Source organism: Rhinoraja longicauda, chromosome 20 (genome assembly GCF_053455715.1).
Source record: "Rhinoraja longicauda isolate Sanriku21f chromosome 20, sRhiLon1.1, whole genome shotgun sequence".
Taxonomy (NCBI): Eukaryota; Metazoa; Chordata; class Chondrichthyes; order Rajiformes; family Arhynchobatidae; genus Rhinoraja; species Rhinoraja longicauda.
In genome coordinates, this window is record NC_135972.1 from 1,399,177 (window position 1) to 1,416,935 (window position 17,759).

General features: G+C 41.8%; 1 protein-coding gene across 1 annotated transcript; it reads right to left on the bottom strand.

The window, feature by feature from the left end:
• Positions 1–601: 601 nt before the first annotated feature.
• klhl42 (kelch-like family, member 42) lies at positions 602–15,096 on the bottom strand. Its single transcript, XM_078416451.1, has 3 exons — positions 14,162–15,096; positions 13,086–13,279; positions 602–1,901 (listed from the first exon to the last, which is right to left on the bottom strand). The coding sequence occupies exons 1-3, from the start codon at positions 14,986–14,988 to the stop codon at positions 1,456–1,458; spliced, it is 1,467 nt and encodes a 488-aa protein (XP_078272577.1). The 5' UTR covers positions 14,989–15,096; the 3' UTR covers positions 602–1,455.
• Between the last annotated feature and the right edge of the window lie 2,663 nt (positions 15,097–17,759).

The following is a 17,759-nucleotide window of genomic DNA, read 5'->3' on the forward strand; positions in this document are numbered from 1 at the left end:
GTTTGGGAAAAAGCTGATCAGTTTCCAGACTGCCTCTATACTCACGTCACTAGATCACAAAATAAAATGAGCAGGGAAAGATACTTAGCTCAGAAATCCAGAGGAATCCTTTATCACAGGATCCACCTTTTCTGAATATCATCCAAGGCTTTGTTGTGACTCATCTATCTGGAAACCTAGTCCTCAGCTGCTCTTGGTCTGAAGAAGGGTCTCCAGCGATGCTGCCTGTCCCGCTGAGTTACTCCAGCTTTTTGTGTCTATCTTCCTGAAATCAGTCTTTTATCCCTTCATCGCGCTTGGTCTCATTGAGTTTGAAGGAGAGGAGAAAGATCAATGGTCTTTACTGAAATAGTTTTATTTCCTGCCTCACTCTTCCCAACAAAATGAAATTTTGCTCAGCCCACATCAACTGGCATCCCTTTATCCCAAAGACACTGAGGAGTGGTCAGGTGAGGAATTGGCACAAGACATGTTCTTGAGACACTGGCCTCCAACTATGAACTGTCCATGAGCTGGTGATCTCAGGTTGACAAGTTCCCTTGCATCAGTTACACTGTCTGTGGGAAGAAGCATTTATACAGAAATTGACCCAAGACTAGTGACAAATACATAACAGCAGCAATGTTTTTAATATATTAGAGATTTATAACAGTACAAATATTAAATAACTTGTCTGCCAGAAACTCATTGTTAATTTAGCACCTTTGTGCCATCAGAACCACCATTACTCCTGCTTGGTCAATTATATTCAACATAATAAATTAAAAGTTACAAAGACTGAAGCAAATATTGAATTAAGACTATCCAATGGATTCAATTTAAATGTGAACTTGATGGAAGTTCACAAATTTGCCTTGTCTTGATGTAAAACTGCATGTCGGAAAGCTGGTGAGATGCTGGTGAACTTGGTACAAATTAAATTGGAAACTACTGCAGTGTGGAGAGGCCACAGTGCTTTTAAAGTGACGTAGTTACAATGACGGATACTGCATTAAAGGCACATCGTAGTTTCACTCACAGGCTGAACGTCATGCTTCACTGCAAGAGAGGTTTGCCATCAATTTACTTTTAAAGGACAAGATTGCAGCCTTCTTGCAAATGGCTGTTATTAATCTCTGCATTGTACCCATGCAGGTAAGTACCTGACAGCTTGTTCTTTGTTTTACAATAAATATCATGCATTATGTAACTGTAATCCAAAACAATCATTACTCTTTGCCTTTTATCAATGATGCTGGACTTTGTTCCCCGGTGCTACATTGACAAAGGTGCTATTATGTAGCAGCCAACTACTGTTTGTGCAATGTCTTACTTCTTTACACACTACCTGACAGTTGGGATCTCTTTTACATGTGCAATTTAGCTTAAAAATAAAACGACTTTTAAATGTTCCGCCTCATGTGGTGGTCTTGTTGCAACTCATCTGAAGTGCATTTCACTCCAAAAGATGCCTTATTAAAGCATGTTAGCGTAATAGAGAGAGCAAAGCAAAATGTTCAGGCCAAATGATGGAAAACCTCGAAATGCTTCCCACTTGTCCGAGAATATATTGTATTTCAGGAATACGCGGTGATCCAGGCTGGTTGATAGCGTGATATCTCTGCTCACGATGTAGATCCCATCATTGTGGAGGGTAGATGTCAGGTTTAGTCCAGACTTTGAAGTGTTTTGCTTCAGGCAGACCCACTCGCTGGTGCCGACATTGTAGGACTGCACAGTCAGCATGTCTTCAGTGTGACTTGCCGTTTTATCTCCACCCTTCTCATGGAGGCAGCCACCCACAAGGTAAATAGTATCTTCCACAGAAACCATTTGCTGTTTGCGAATATGAACCTGGCAGGATTGTAACACAGTCCAGACGTCGGCCACTGGGCAGTACCGCAGTACGTCCAGGTTTCTATCTGGAATTACAAGTGATTTTAAGTGAATCTATGAACAGAGTAACTGTGAACAAGCATGTCATACTGTAACAATCTCAATGTGGCTTTATCTTCTTTTTTTTTTTTTTTTTTTTTTTTTTTTTTTTTTTTTTTTGAAAAGCATATGTACAAATCGAAATAAGAAAAAACACATTTGTTACAAAGTTCTTACATAGCTTCAATTTTTAAATTTTTGAAGAGAGAAAGTAAAAATAAAAATATAGAACTATAAACTTGGGGAGAGAGAGTAAGAGGGTTAAAAAAAAAAAGGATCTAACAATAAAAATTAACGGGAGTAGATCCGGGAGACAAAAACCACAGCTGTACATCCAACCCCCAACTCAAGTTTCAACTTTTTATTTAAATTTTTTTTTATTTTAGTCCTGTGCCAAATCCATTTACTTTTCTAAAAATTCAATAAATGGAGACCATATTTTTAAAAATAACTCAGGTTTGTCGATTAAGGCAAACCTTATTTTTTCCAAATGCAGGGTCTCTGTCATTTCCATAGTCCACATTTTAATTGTGGGGGTTATTGGTTTTTTCCAAAATTTAAGTATTAGTTTTTTCGCAGTTATTAGACTGTAATCAAGAAAATGTACCTGACTTACTGTAAAATTTGTAGTATGTTCTGATAATCCTAATATAATTAATTTTGGGTCCATATCTAATTTTTTATTAATAACTTTAGAAACTATTTTAAAAATCTCCAACCAGAAGTTTTGCATTTTTATACAAGTTACGAAAATATGAGTTAAATTAGCTTCTTGAAATTGACATTTATCACACATAGGAGAGATACTAGGAAAAATCCTATTTAATTTCGTCTTCGAATAATGTAATCTATGTATTATTTTAAATTGTATTAAGGAATGTCTAGTATTCAATGAACATTGATGTATATGTTGTAAACTTTCATCCCATATATCTTGCATTATAAATTGATTCAATTCGTCCTCCCATGCTCGTCTATAAGATTCTGATGACGGAATGTCAATGTCAAGGAGAATATTGTAAATAAAAGATATTAATTTATTTGAGTTATAATGTCGATTCAGGCATACATCAAGTGTTTCTGGACCTCTAAACTTATATTCTTGCATGTGTGATTTTACATAATCTCTAAGTTGTAAATATCTAAAATAATTATTAACATGTAATCCGTACTTCTGCTGTAACTCCTGAAACGAAAGAAAAGTTCCCTTATGATAAAGATCTCCCACCCTTTTGATTCCATAACTTTTCCATTGAGCAAAGCCTCTATCTAAGACAGACGGTTTAAAAGAAGGATTATTCGCAATAGGAAGGAAAACAGATAATTTACTCAATTTTAACGTAAGCTTTAATTGTTTCCAGGTACGGATAACACTATGTATAATGGGATTACCTCCATATGTTTTTTTATTTAAATTTATTGGAGCTAAGAGGATCGCACCAATATCGAATGGTAAACAATCCTCTTTCTCCATCTTTAACCAATCCGGTTGTTGATCAGAATCATCCAACCAGCAGGTTATATTTTTAATATTAACCGCCCAATAATAAAATAAAAAGTTAGGTAAAGCAATTCCTCCATTAATTTTAGACTTACATAAGTGTCTTTTATTTATTCTATGAGTCTTGTAGTCCCAAATAAAATTAGTAACAATTGAATCAATTTTTAAAAAAAACTTTTTTGGAAGGTAGATCGGAATTGCTTGAAATAAGTATAGTAGCTGTGGAAGAAAGATCATCTTTATAGCATTACTACGACCAACTAATGATATAGGAAGTGTTTTCCAAAATTGGATATTTCTGTGTAATTTAGCAAGTAAAGGAGGAAAATTTGATTTAAATAAAGAAGTATATTTCCTAGTCACGTAAATTCCAAGATATTTAAACTTTTCATAGGCAATTTTAAAAGGAAATTGTTGGTATGGCCGGATTATGCTCCATTATTGGCATAATTTCACTTTTATACCAGTTAATTCTATAACCTGAAAATGAACCAAATTGAGTTATGAGATTTAATAAATTCGGAATGCTAATTTCTGGCTTTGTAATATATATTAATACATCATCCGCATATAAAGAAATTTTATTGGTTGTATGTTTAGTGTTGTAGCCATAAATATCTGAATTTGATCTAATACTCTCAGCAAGTGGTTCTATAATAAGGGCAAATAAAAGTGGTGATAGTGGACATCCTTGTCTACAACCCCTAGCTAAATGAAATTTAGATGACAGCATTTGATTAGTTAATATTCTAGCTGTTGGGGATGTATATAAAAGTTTCACACATGCACAAAAATTTTCACCTAGTTGAAATTTTTCCATCACTGAGAAAAGATAGGGCCATTCTACTTGATCAAATGCTTTTTCAGCATCTAGCGAGATGATTGCTAAATCTTCATTTAATAGTCTATTTGAATAAATTATATTAAACAAGCGTCTCAAGTTGAAAAATGAATATCGTTTGGCTATAAAGCCTGATTGATCGGGGTGTATCAATTTGTCTATAACTAGACTTAATCTCTGAGCTAAGATTTTCGCTAATATCTTCTGATCAGTATTTAAAAGAGCTATCGCCCTATACGAACCAGGGTCTTCAGAATCCTTATCTTTTTTAGGAATGAGGATTATTGTTGATTCAGTCAGAGTTTGTGGCAATCTCTGTTGTTTAAAGGCGTGACTATATACAGTTTGCAAACGTGGAGAGATCAAACCACTGAATTTTTTATAAAATTCATTATTTAAGCCATCAGGGCCAGGAGTCTTCCCATTTTTAATGGATTTAATAGTCTCTTCAACGTCTTTCATAGTTATTTCTGCGCCCAGTAAATTTCTATCACTCACATTCAAACCAGGAAGGTTACATTCCTGCAAAAACTTTTGCATCTGCGCAGAAGTATCTGTTATTTTTGATGAATATAATGACTGATAAAATTGCAAAAATCTCTGATTAATATCCTTAGGTAGTTTAAGCAAATCTCCATTTTCTGATCTAATTTTATGAATTGTAGAATCATCTTCTAATTTACGGAGTTGACGTGCTAGCAATTTCTGTGGTTTATCTCCAAATTCAAAATGTTTTTGTTTAGTATATTGAAAAAGCCTTAAAATATGAGCTGAAAGGATATAATTTAACTTATATTTGAGAACTGCAATTTTATTATGTATTTCAATAGAGGGAGCGATGGCATTTGTTATGTCTAACTGTCTTATCTGACTTTCCAGGTCATTCTGTTCAGCTCGGTTCTTCTTGTTTTGAGACGCTTGAAAAGCAATAATACATCCTCTCACAAACGCTTTAAATGTTTCCCAAAGCAGGGACGCAGGTGTTTCAGGAAGGTCATTTGCGTTAAAAAAAATCTCAAATTGCGATTTAAGATAGTCATAACATGCTTTTTCATTTAAGATTTGCGGATTAAATCTCCAATTAGTCTGTTTCCCCGTTACTCCTTGGAGTTTTACCCTAAATGTTAAAGGGGCATGATCGGATATAATAATATTATGATATTTTGAATTATACGTATAAGGAATAAGTTTGGAGTCCACCAAGAAATAATCAATTCTTGAATAAGTTTTATGCACAGGTGAATAAAATGAATACTCTCGGCCTGAAGGATTATCAATCCTCCAAACATCTTTTATATTTGCACTATTTATATAAGAGTTTAATAATTCACACGACTTGGATTTTATTTTCCTTTGAGTTGAAGATCTATCCAAATAAGGATCTAATGTACAATTTAAATCTCCTCCAATTATCAAGTTATATTGTCCAAATTCTGGAATGGTATTAAATATATTTTTTTAAAATAACGGATTATCAAAATTTGGTGCGTAGACATTCACCAATATCAATTTTGTAGAATATAGTTCTCCCACTAATATAACATATCTACCTTCAGTGTCGACTATAGAGAAAGTATTTATAAATGGTATACCCTTACGAATTAAAATAGCAACACCTCTTGATTTAAAGGGAAACGATGAGTGAAATACTTTATCAATCCATTTGCCTTTCAGTCTATTATGTGCTACATTTTTTAGATGAGTTTCCTGAAGGAACATTATGTCTGCATCAATAGATTTTAAATGTGAAAGTACTTTACCTCTTTTAATTGGTTCATTAACACCCTTGACATTCCAACTACAAAATGTAATACCTTTAACCCCTGTTTTCCTAATAGAATCTTGCATCTTAACCGATAAATGGTCTATAATAAAGCAAATGGTCTGGCACCCGGACTACAACATTTTTCTTGAATGAGGGGTGGATGATCTTTTGTACAGCGTAGAGTGTCTCCCGGAAATATCTCCCAAAAGTATATAATTTCTGAAAAATGACATGATAATAAAAGTTAAATCTAAAAAAAAAATCAATATATAAAAGGTTAAAAGAGTGCAGGAAAAAAGAAGAGACAACTAAAACTACAACTACAATTAGTGCAGTTAGTGTTAGCCACCCTAAGGTGGCAAAAAATCTAAGGACTTCCGTGAGATGTAAAAAAAAATTAATACTAGCTCCGTTTTTTAACACAGTTATTGTTTTTTTTTTTTTTTTTTTTTAAAAGAGAGATAAACGGGGCAGGCCCGAAACTAATTAGTCTATAATAAATCGATTTTTCTATCTAAAGTGTATTAATTAAGTATTCAAAGTAAGGTTTACATAAATCAAATATTACTTATACTTCTTATTAGTAATGATTAATAAGAATATATATGTTTTTTAATTAATAATTATTAGTTACGGTTAATATACGTATAGTATATACACTAAACTTAAATCTTTGAATTTTAATATTTTTAAAGTCCAATTAGATGTCTGCCAATTAAGATAGCCGTGAAATCATAATCAAGCCTTCAGCGACCTTTCGATCTCCCGAGCAAATTCCAGTGCTTTATTATGGTCAGTAAAAAAGGATTCATTTTGATTGTAGGTCACTCGGAGTTTTGCTGGATACAACATACCAAATCTGAGCGCTGGGATCTTCTTGAGAATAGATCTTGTCTCATTAAACAGTGCTCTTTTCTTAACCACCTCAAAGGGGTAATCTCTGAAGATGCGAATCTCATCGCCTCGGAATGATAAAGCTCTGTTACTAGCAATTCTTGACAGCATATCTTCTAAAACGTGAGCATTATGCACCCTCAGAATCAAATGTCTTGGAGGCGCATTAGCACCTGGCCGTGCTCTCAGTGCTCTATGGGCTCGATCCAGCAAGGGCTTTGAATCCATTTTCAAAACTTCTTGTAATAACTCAGCAGTAAAATCACGAAGGTTTTTATCTTTTTCTTTGCCTTCTTTAACTCCAAGGATTCTTAAATTTTGTCGTTTTGAATGACCCTCTAAGTCAGTACATTTTTCGGTTAATCTCATCAATAAATCAGAAAGACGCTGAGTCTCCAACAATACTACTTTTGTAGTTTCAGCACTCGTCTCGGCTAAAGTTTCCAACTCACCTAAAGCCTCATCATGTTGTTCTATTGACGCCGTGATGTGGTTCAGCTTACCAGAAAAATCAGAGTCCAACTTTTGTAACTTGGAGGTTACTTCCTCCATGTGTTCATTCATAATTACACACATTTCAGCCTTTGATTTATCCAACTGATCCTTAATAGTAGATAGTATTTCCCCCTTCATTCCTTTAAGGGAAACTAATTCAGCTTTCATCTCTTGTAATTCAACTGTCATATTTACCACTTGAGACTTCATATCTGAAAGCTCCTCACCCACAACGCTGTGAAATTCTTCCAATCCAATTTTTTTAGGCTGTGGATTCCGGGTTGTTCGTTTGGCAGTTTCTTCCTGACCCGATGCTGAGGTTTGAGCTGTAGCAGAGGCTTCCATCTGGCTTGGTTCTTCTTCTTCCACGGGTCTTGTTTTACCCGTTCCTTTTTTAACGGTTTTTAACGGGGGGGTGCGACTTGTCGACATTTACTTTTAAAAGTCGCGATCTGATGACGTCACCCATCCTTCGTTGAAAATTGCCGGTAAGTTGCAACGGGCCCGTCCCGTTCCTCTCTTCCTAAATCGAAATGTTCACGGAGCTAGTTGACGTGCGACTTGTTCAGTCCATAACGCCACCGGAAGTCTCAATGTGGCTTTATCTTCTAAACCCTTTCATTTCCCACAGATTATAATAGAAAAAAACTCATGGGCTGACACTAACCATTGCCAGTTTTGAGAAGCGCATCTGAATGAGGTCAGGTCTTGTGGACACTCATAACAAAGCATCCACAAGAAGTTGATCAGTTGAGCTGCTACAGATGATGATTCTTCAAATAATGGCTAGAAACATCTTGGTCACAGAAATTAGTATGACTGTCCCAGACACCGCATGGGAACAGAGGTAAGATGTCACACTAGATGGATGGATACTACTTTAAACGCCACATTTAAATCAGCATCTTCCCCACTGTTATTTTCTCCAAATTCCAACAAATCAAATGAAATAGACAGAGAACCACACGGACGACATTGAATTTGCAAACTCGATGAAAATAATTTGGCATTTCAAAACGGTAGTGACATTATTCACGTTTAAAATCACTAACTCTGAGCAGTTGCTAGGCTGCTAACTTTATAAAGTTACAAAAGTAATAATCTAATGGAAGCAAAGAATGATTGCAGGTCAGGAGGCATTGGAGCAGATGCAGGATTCACAGCAACTCTGTCCCATCGCACTGTGTTCCCAAGAACAAGCAGCTTCTGTGGAACCTTCATGTCTCACTGCTCCATCAGGTGACCTTTAGGTACAGAAATTCTCAGCTTATTGTTGAGCAAACCCATTTATCGGGGACACAAACTCCAACTACAAAATCACATCTCATTGGGGAAATGCTCCATCTGGGATCATGGTGAATGGCTTTGAAATCGTGAATGGCTTTGAAGTGAATGACAAAATTAATTGGTGATAACATTGGTGATAAGAGTAAGATGTGTTGAGACAACTTAAAGTAGTTTTGAAACTACTGTACCAATTTTTTTTGACTTGAACAGTTGAAATTTCAAATTTTCAATTGTTAAAATGGACATTACTCTTGGTTCAATTGTTGTAGATGATAGAAACATAGAAAATAGGTGCAGGAGTAGGCCATTCGGCCCTTTGAGCCTGCACCGCCATTCAATATGATCGTGGCTGATCATCCAGCTCAGTAACCTGTACCTGCCTTCTCTCCATACCCCCTGATCCCTTTAGCAAAAAGGGCCACATCTAACTCCCTCTTAAATATAGCCAATGAACTGGCCTCAACTACCTTCTGTGGCAGAGAATTCCACAGACTCACCACTCTCTGAGGCGGCACGGTGGCGCAGCGGTAGAGTTGCTGCTTTACAGCGAATGCAGCGCCGGAGACTCAGGTTCGATCCTGACTATGGGTGCTGCACTGTAAGGAGTTTGTACGTTCTCCCCGTGACCTGCGTGGGTTTTCTCCGAGATCTTCGGTTTCTTCCCACACTCCAAAGACGTACAGGTATGTAGGTTAATTGGCTGGGTAAATGTAAAAATTGTCCCTAGTGGGTGTAGGATAGTGTTAATGTGCGGGGATCGCTGGGCGGCACGGACTTGGAGGGCTGAAAAGGCCTGTTTCCGGCTGTATATATATGATATGATATGAAATGTTTTCTCATCTCGGTCCTAAAAGACGTCCCCCTTATCCTTAAGCTGTGACCCCTGGTTCTGGACTCCCCCAACATCGGGAACAATCTTCCCGCATCTAGCCTCTCAAACACTTTAAGAATTTTATATGTTTCTATAAGATCCCCCCTCAGTCTTCTAAATTTCAGCGAGTACAAGCCCAGTCTATCCAGTCTTTCCTCATATGAAAGTCCCGCCATCCCAGGGATCAATCTGGTGAACCTTCTCTGTACTCCCTCTAAGGCAAGAACGTCTTTCCTCAGGTTAGGAGACCAAAACTGCACACAATACTCCAGGTGCGGTCTCACCAAGGCCCTGGTGATCCACCATGATAAATGAGTACAGTACTTCACTGAGTGCCTGCTAACCCCGGGCAATGGGGCTCACAATTAAAGATTCAATTTAATTGTCACGTGTACCAATTAAGGTGCAGTGAAATTTGAGTTACCATACAGCCATACTAAGTGAAAAGCAACAAGACACACAGCCACATAAAATAAAATTTAACATAAACATCCACAATCCACAGTGTGATGGAAGGTAATAAAGATCAATCATCTTCCTCTTTGTTCACCCACGGTCGGGGCTGTTGAACCGTCCGCGGTCGACGCTGCCGACTGTCCGAGACCCTCGCGTCGGGACGATCGAAACTCCCGCGTCGGGACGATTGACAAACGTAGCACAGAGCTCCCGAGTCGGCCTCTTCTCACCAGAGACCGCGGGCTTCCCGATGTTAAAGTCCACAGGCCCCGCGGTTGGAGCTCTCCACACAACCCAACATTTCTTACGTCAGGATATAAATGCCAAACTTCCATTGACAGCAAAGGCTCGAAACCTTTTTCATCCACAGTGGAAAATTGATCAACCATTTGGATTCACAGCCAATATTTTACGATAGCATGATAAATGTATTGATAATTCTGCTATAACGATTTGAGTTTACAAAACAGTGTAAGAAAATAACTGCAGATGCTGGTACAAATCGAAGGTATTTATTCACTGGAATAAATGCTGGAGTAATTCAGCAGGTCAGGCAGCATCTCAGGAGAGAAGGAATGGGTGACGTTTCGAGTCGAGACCCTTCTTCAGAGTTTACAAAACATTTCATTTTGGCTTTGTAGCATATTAAAATTAAAGTCATAGCGTCATACAGCACAGAAATAATAGACAAAAGACAATAGGTGCAGGAGGAGGCCATTCGGCCCTTCGTGCCAGCACCGCCATTCAATGTGATCATGGCTGATCATTCTCAATCAGTACCCCGTTCCTGCCTTCTCCCCATATCCCCTGACTCCACTATCCTTAAGAGCTCTATCTAGCTCTCTCTTGAATGCATTCAGAGAATTGGCCTCCACTGCCTTCTGAGGCAGAGAATTCCACAGATTCACAACTCTCTGACTGAAAAAGTTTTTCCTCATCTCAGTTCTAAATGGCCTACCCCTTATTCTTAAACTGTGGCCCCTGGTTCTGGACTCCCCCAACATTGGGAACATGTTTCCTGCCTCTAACGTGTCCAACCCCTTAATAATCTTATACGTTTCGATAAGATCTCCTCTCATCCTTCTAAATTCCAGTGTATACAAGCCTAGCCCTAATAATGCTCGTCCCACCTGCCTGCATTTGGCCAACATCCCTCTAAATCTTTCCTATCCAAGTGCCTGGTTGGCATTACATAAAAATCAATTTAAATCATTAAACAAAATTTAAATTATTCAAAACACAAAATAGACAATTGTGCGCTCTCGAGTCAGATCCATACAGTGTGGAAACAGGTCCTTTGGCCCAACTTGCCCACAATGACCATCTACACTAGTCCCACCTGACCGTGTTTGCCAGATATCCTTCTAAACCTGTCCTGTCCATGTACCTGTCTACCCGAGTCTCCACTCGGACTCTCTTCCCCAGAACCTGTCTCTATCCCAGCTGAAGTTTTTTTCATAGGGAAAGAATCCTGTCTGTGGACTTAGAAAGAACTGAATGGAATTGGGTCAGTGAATATTGCAACAACAATGAATGTTCCTACCCGCCTGCCCCTTGCATGCTGAAACTTGCACAACAGCTGCACGGCTGTGTGTCAACAATATCAACAACTTTCACCAGAATTTTCCATAACTTTTAATCAGACGTTTGGACCTGTCCAGTTTCAACCTCTCTTTGCCCAATGCAGAACCGCCTCAGGAGGGTTGCAACCAGCGATTACAGCATAGCAACACCACAGACCACATCACCTATCCATGTTCTCCACAGATGCTGCCTGACCCGCTGAGTTACTCCAGCACTCTGTGAAACGTCACCTATCCATGTTCTCCATAGATGCTGCCTGACCCGCTGAGTTACTCCAGCACTCTGTGAAACGTCACCTATCCATGTTCTCCACAGATGCTGCCTGACCCGCTGAGTTACTCCAGCACTCTGTGAAACGTCACCTATCCATGTTCTCCATAGATGCTGCCTGACCCGCTGAGTTACTCCAGCACTCTGTGAAACGTCACCTATCCATGTTCTCCACAGATGCTGCCTGACCCGCTGAGTTACTCCAGCACTCTGTGAAACGTCACCTATCCATGTTCTCCATAGATGCTGCCTGAACCGCTGAGTTACTCCAGCACTCTGTGAAACGTCACCTATCCATGTTCTCCACAGATGCTGCCTGACCCGCTGAGTTACTCCAGCACTCTGTGAAACGTCACCTATCCATGTTCTCCACACATGCTGCCTGACCCGCTGAGTTACTCCAGCACTCTGTGAAACGTCACCTATCCATGTTCTCCACAGATGCTGCCTGACCCGCTGAGTTACTCCAGCACTTTGTGTCTTTATTTGTAAACCAGCATCTGCCGTTCCTTGTTCCTACAGGAACCTGACTTTGCAACAGGGAGTCATATCATTGTCTCCACATTACAACAACACTGCGTGCAAATACATCAACAGCATTACTTGTTAAAACCTGTGATTATTAGAAGGATAAGTCTAGGTTTAGTACTGTCACGTGTACCGAGGTACAGAGGAGAAAAGTTCTATACAGAATATCAGAATAGATAATACTATACAATCAAGGCAATCTCAAGTACAACAGGTAGAGCAAAGGGGAAGATTTAGTTCGTAAGTTCATGCGATAGGAGCAAGAGACAATAGACAATAGGTGCAGGAGTGGGCCATTCGGCCCTTCGAGTCTACTCTGCCATTCAATCATGGCTGATCTATCTCTCCCTCCTAACATCATTCTCCTGCCTTCTCCCCATAACCCCTGACACCTGTACTAATCAAGAATCTATCACTGCCTTAAAAATATCCATTGATTTAAAATATATCCAGAAGGCTGTGGAGGCTAAGTCAGTGGATATTTTTAAGGCAGAGATAGATAGATTCTTGATTAGTGCGGGTGTCAGGGGTTATGGGGAGAAGGCAGGAGAATGGGGTTAGGAGGGAGAGATAGATCATCCGTGATTGAATGTCGGAGTAGACTTGATGGGCCGAATGGCCTAGTTCTGCTCCCATCACGTGACATTAAAAGCAAAGCTGATTGTCGCTGCAGACTCACCACGGGGAGTGTATCCACCAATGACGTAGATCATTCCTTGGCATTCACAAGCAGAGAACTCCACCAGAGGATGTGGCATGGAGGCCACGAAACTCCACCAATCCATCTCCGGATTGTAGCACTCGACGTTGCAAAAGGACTGTCCACCCACAGCGTATAATCTGCCACTCACGGCCAGAAGCTTAAAATTAGATCTGAAGGAAAAAGCAAAATGATATAAATGCTGAGCATTTAATTTTTTTTTCAGTGAACTCTGCTTCACCAAGAACATAGAATGCAGCAGTTAAATGTAACATGATGTTTCGTGTGGTGGGCACGTGTTGGACAAGAGAATAGTTTTGCTCGCCCATAATTAGGGTGGCACAGTGGCGCAGCAGGTAGAGCTGCTGCCTTTTAGTGCCAGGGAACCATGTTCACCCTCTACCTGTAGTTAATACCCCCCTACCCTAGACATCATTCTGGTCATCCTCTGCAGCACCCTCTCTTGGCCTCAGGTGCTGTCTGTGCGGTGTTTGTATGTTCTCCATGTGACCTCGTGGGTTTCCTCTGGATGCTCCGGTTTCCCCCCACATTTGTGTTTTTGTTTGTTTGTTTATCACTGTCACATCCTGCCTCTACCACCCCCTGCACCACAATCCTGACCCTCACCACCCTCTGTGCAGAAAAACCTGACCCGCACGTCTCCTTTACACTTTGCTCCTCTCACCTGGAGAGCATTGCTGTGCTCTCTCGAATTAGATTTTATCATCCTGGGAAAAAGGTTCTGACTGTCTACCCTATCTATGCCTCTCATTTCATACACTACTATCAGGCCTCCCCTCAACCTCCTGCATGCCAGAGAATTAATCCAAGTCTGTCCCACCTCAACCTATAGTTAATACCCCCCTAATCCAGGCATCATCCTGGTAAACCTCCACCACACCCTCCCCAAAGCCTCCATGTCTCTCCTGTGTTGGGGTGACCAGAACTTCACACAATACTCCAAGTGCCATGACTTCCTGACTCTTATACCCAGAGCCCTGACTGATGAAGGCAAGCATACCGTGCACCTTCTTAACCACCGTTTATTCTGGTACCTTTTTTGATTCATTGGTGAAATCTGGTTCCATTGGTTGAGGCAGGGGTTGTAGCAGTGAGCTGCAGAGATCTCCTGGCTCGTCATCCTGTACCCACCCACGACGAAGAGGTAATTGTTCAGCACAGTCGAGCCGTAGCCCCTCACGTTGACCATGTCTGGGGGGAGTCCGCCCTCCAGGGGAAGCCACCTCTGGGCCATCTCATCGTATTTCAGCATGGACCACGACTCGTCTGGAGTCAGGTTCAGGGAGGTGCTGAAGAAATCTCCGAGCATCACCAACACGGCCAACCCTTGGAAACGCATGTCTATCACCTGGTGACGCAGCGTGGTGGGCAGCCGCCTGAACTCCTGCCTCCTCACCATGAGGTGGTAGTGGCAAGACATGAAGCGGAGGGTGGCAGTCATCAGATCAGCAACGCCATAAGTGTCAGACAGTCTGTACAACTCCACACAATTGTCCGCCTTAACCTCGGACAGAAGGAGCTTCAATATGGAGGTCACTTGGAGAAAAGATGCGGTCTCCACTAGATCTTCCAAGGCATCGTTGTCAAAGTGCACTTTGGCCGTGTTGATGTAGTCAATGACTAACTCCAGCCCCTGCACACTCAGCCCATGCAGCTGGATGGAAGCCCCTTCCGATTCCTTCATGCCAGACTGGTACAGTGCCCTGAAGTAGTCGCTGTTCTCAATGAGCTTGAGCTTGCTGACATTGTAAGTCTTGTCTTCTATGGAGATGGCGATGGTGTCGTCTGAGGACATGGTGCCAGGGCGGGATGTCCCGCTGGGTAATAGATCCCCAACGTGGCCAGACGTGGGTGTGTGCATCTACCCAGCAAGGTGCATGTGGCCTCGCCGCCCACACAGCCCACAGTGCATGTGGTGGTACACATGGAACACCTTCACCAAAGCACCTGGTCACTGCTCTGCATTACACACCCACTCTCTGCACCCACCCACCCCCCCCCCACCCACTCTCTGCACCCACCCACTCTCTGCACCCACCCACTCTCTGCACCCACCCACTCTCTGCACCCACCCACTCTCTGCACCCACTCACCCCCACCCACTCTCTGCACCCACCCACTCCCCACCCACTCTGCACTCACCACTCTCTGCACCCACTCACCCCCCCACCCGCTCGCTCTCCGCATCAACTCTCTGCATGAATCCAGCTTCCTTCTCATTGCAGTCTCGTCACTTCTCGTTCCGCCTCCACCGACCAATCGCCACCGTAAAAGGCAGCAGCCAGCCCAGCCCAGCAATGAACCAGCTCAGCACAGCCCAGGACAAGACAGCCCAGCACAGCCCGGCACGGCACGGTACAGCCCGGCCCGGCACAGCCCGGCACGGCACAGCCCAGCCCGCCTCTCTCCCGCCTCCCCATCTCCAGACATCTGAGCTGTCAGCATTGAACACAGACCGAAACAGCAAAGTCCGCGCCGATCAAGGTGCCGGGTTAAACTCATCTCCTGTCCCGCACATCACAGATTTTTAAAACAATATTGGATTCTGTTTCTGATGTGATCCATCTGCATCGTGTTTCTAGACTTGTGCTGATTTGTGTAAGAGCTGCATTGCTTTGATTTCTCTACATGTGACCATCAGACGCCCTTGCCTGTGTTGATCCACCCCGCACATCTAAACGCCACGGCCGTGTCTGTCTGTGTCCACTCCCATCCATCTCAGTCTGTCCCACGCACCGACCGCTCTCCGTTTTTAGAAAGAAACACGCTCCTCATTGCCAGGAGAGTTGGTGAAGGCGGACACGGGTGGAATTGGCAGATGGAGGCACAAGGAATAGAGGGATCTGTATCATAGAAACATAGAAACATAGAAAATAGGTGCAGGAGTAGGCCATTCGGCCCTTCGAGCCTGCACCGCCATTCAATATGATCATGGCTGATCATCCAGCTCAGTAACCTGTACCTGCCTTCTCTCCATACCCCCTGATCCCTTTAGCCACAAGGGCCACATCAAACTCCCTCTTAAATATAGCCAATTAACTGGCCTCAACTACCTTCTGTGGCAGAGAATTCCACAGACTCACCACTCTCTGTGTGAAGAAATGTTTTCTCATCTCGGTCCTAAAAGACTTCCCCCTTATCCTTAAGCTGTGACCCCTGGTTCTGGACTCCCCCAACATCGGAACAATCTTCCCGCATCTAGCCACTCCAACCCCTTAAGAATTTTATATGTTTCTATAAGATCCCCCCTCAGTCTTCTAAATTCCAGCGAGTACAAGCCCAGTCTATCCTGTCTTTCCTCATATGAAAGTCCCGCCATCCCAGGGATCAATCTGGTGAACCTTCTCTGTACTCCCTCTAAGGCAAGAACGTCTTTCCTCAGGTTAGGAGACCAAAACTGCACACAATACTCCAGGTGCGGTCTCACCAAGGCCCTGTACAACTGCAGCAGAACCTCCCTGCTCCTAAACTCAAATCCTCTTGCTATGAATGCCAACATACTATTCGCTTTCTTCACTGCCTGCTGCACCTGCATGCTTGCTTTCAATGACTTGTGCACCATGACACCCAGGTCAAGTTGCATCTCCCCTTCTCCCAATCGGTCACCATTCAGGTAATACTCTACTTTCCTGTTCTTGCCGCCAAAGTGGATAACCTCACATTTATCCACATTATATTGCATCTGCCATGCATTTGCCCACTCGCCTAATCTATCCGTCACTCTGCAGCCTCCTAGCATCCTCCTTGCAGCTAACACTGCCACCCAGCTTCGTGTCATCCGCAAACTTAGAGATGTTGCATTCAATTCCCTCGACCAAATCATTAATATACACTGTAAATAATTGGGGTCCCAGCACTGAGCCTTGCGGTACCCCACTAGTCACTGCCTGCCATTCCGAAAAGGACCCGTTTATTCCTGCTCTTTGCTTCCTGTCCACCAACCAATTTTCTATCCACCTCAACACTGAACCCTCAATACCGTGTGCTTTAAGTTTGTACACCAATCTCCTATGTGGGACCTTGTCGAAGGCCTTCTGAAAGTCCAGATATAACACATCGACTGGTTCTCCCTTATCCACTCTACTAGTTACATCCTCGAAAAATTCTATAAGATTCGTCAGACATGATTTGCCTTTGGTAAATCCATGCTGACTTTGTCCGATGATTTCACCACTTTCCAAATGTAATGCTATCAGATCTTTAATAACTGACTCTAGCATTTTCCCCACTACCGATGTTAGGCTAACTGGTCTATAATTCCCCGTTTTCTCTCTCCCTCCCTTTTTAAAAAGTGGGGTTACATTAGCTACCCTCCAGTCCTCAGGAACTACTCCAGAATCTAAAGAGTTTTGAAAAATTTTCACTAATGCATCCACTATTTCTGGGGCTACTTCCTTAAGCACTCTGGGATGCAGCCTATCTGGCCCTGGGGATTTATCTGCCTTTAATCCATTTAATTTACATAACACCACTTCTCAACTAACCTGGGTTTCCCTCAGTTCCTCCATCTCATTAGACCGCCGGTCCCCCGCTATTTCCGGCAGACGGTTTATGTCTTCCTTAGTGAAGACAGAACCAAAGTATTTGTTCAATTGGTCTGCCATCTCCTTGTTCTCTATGATCAATTCACCT

Coding starts and splice junctions, on each gene's coding strand:
- klhl42 (XM_078416451.1), bottom strand. CDS start 14,988: ATGCACACACCCACGTCTGGCCACGTTGGGGATCTATTACCCAGCGGG. Junction 13,280..14,161: donor TCACCAATGAATCAAAAAAG/GTACCAGAATAA, acceptor TTTTTCCTTCAG/ATCTAATTTTAAGCTTCTGG. Junction 1,902..13,085: donor TGGTGGATACACTCCCCGTG/GTGAGTCTGCAG, acceptor TTGTAATTCCAG/ATAGAAACCTGGACGTACTG.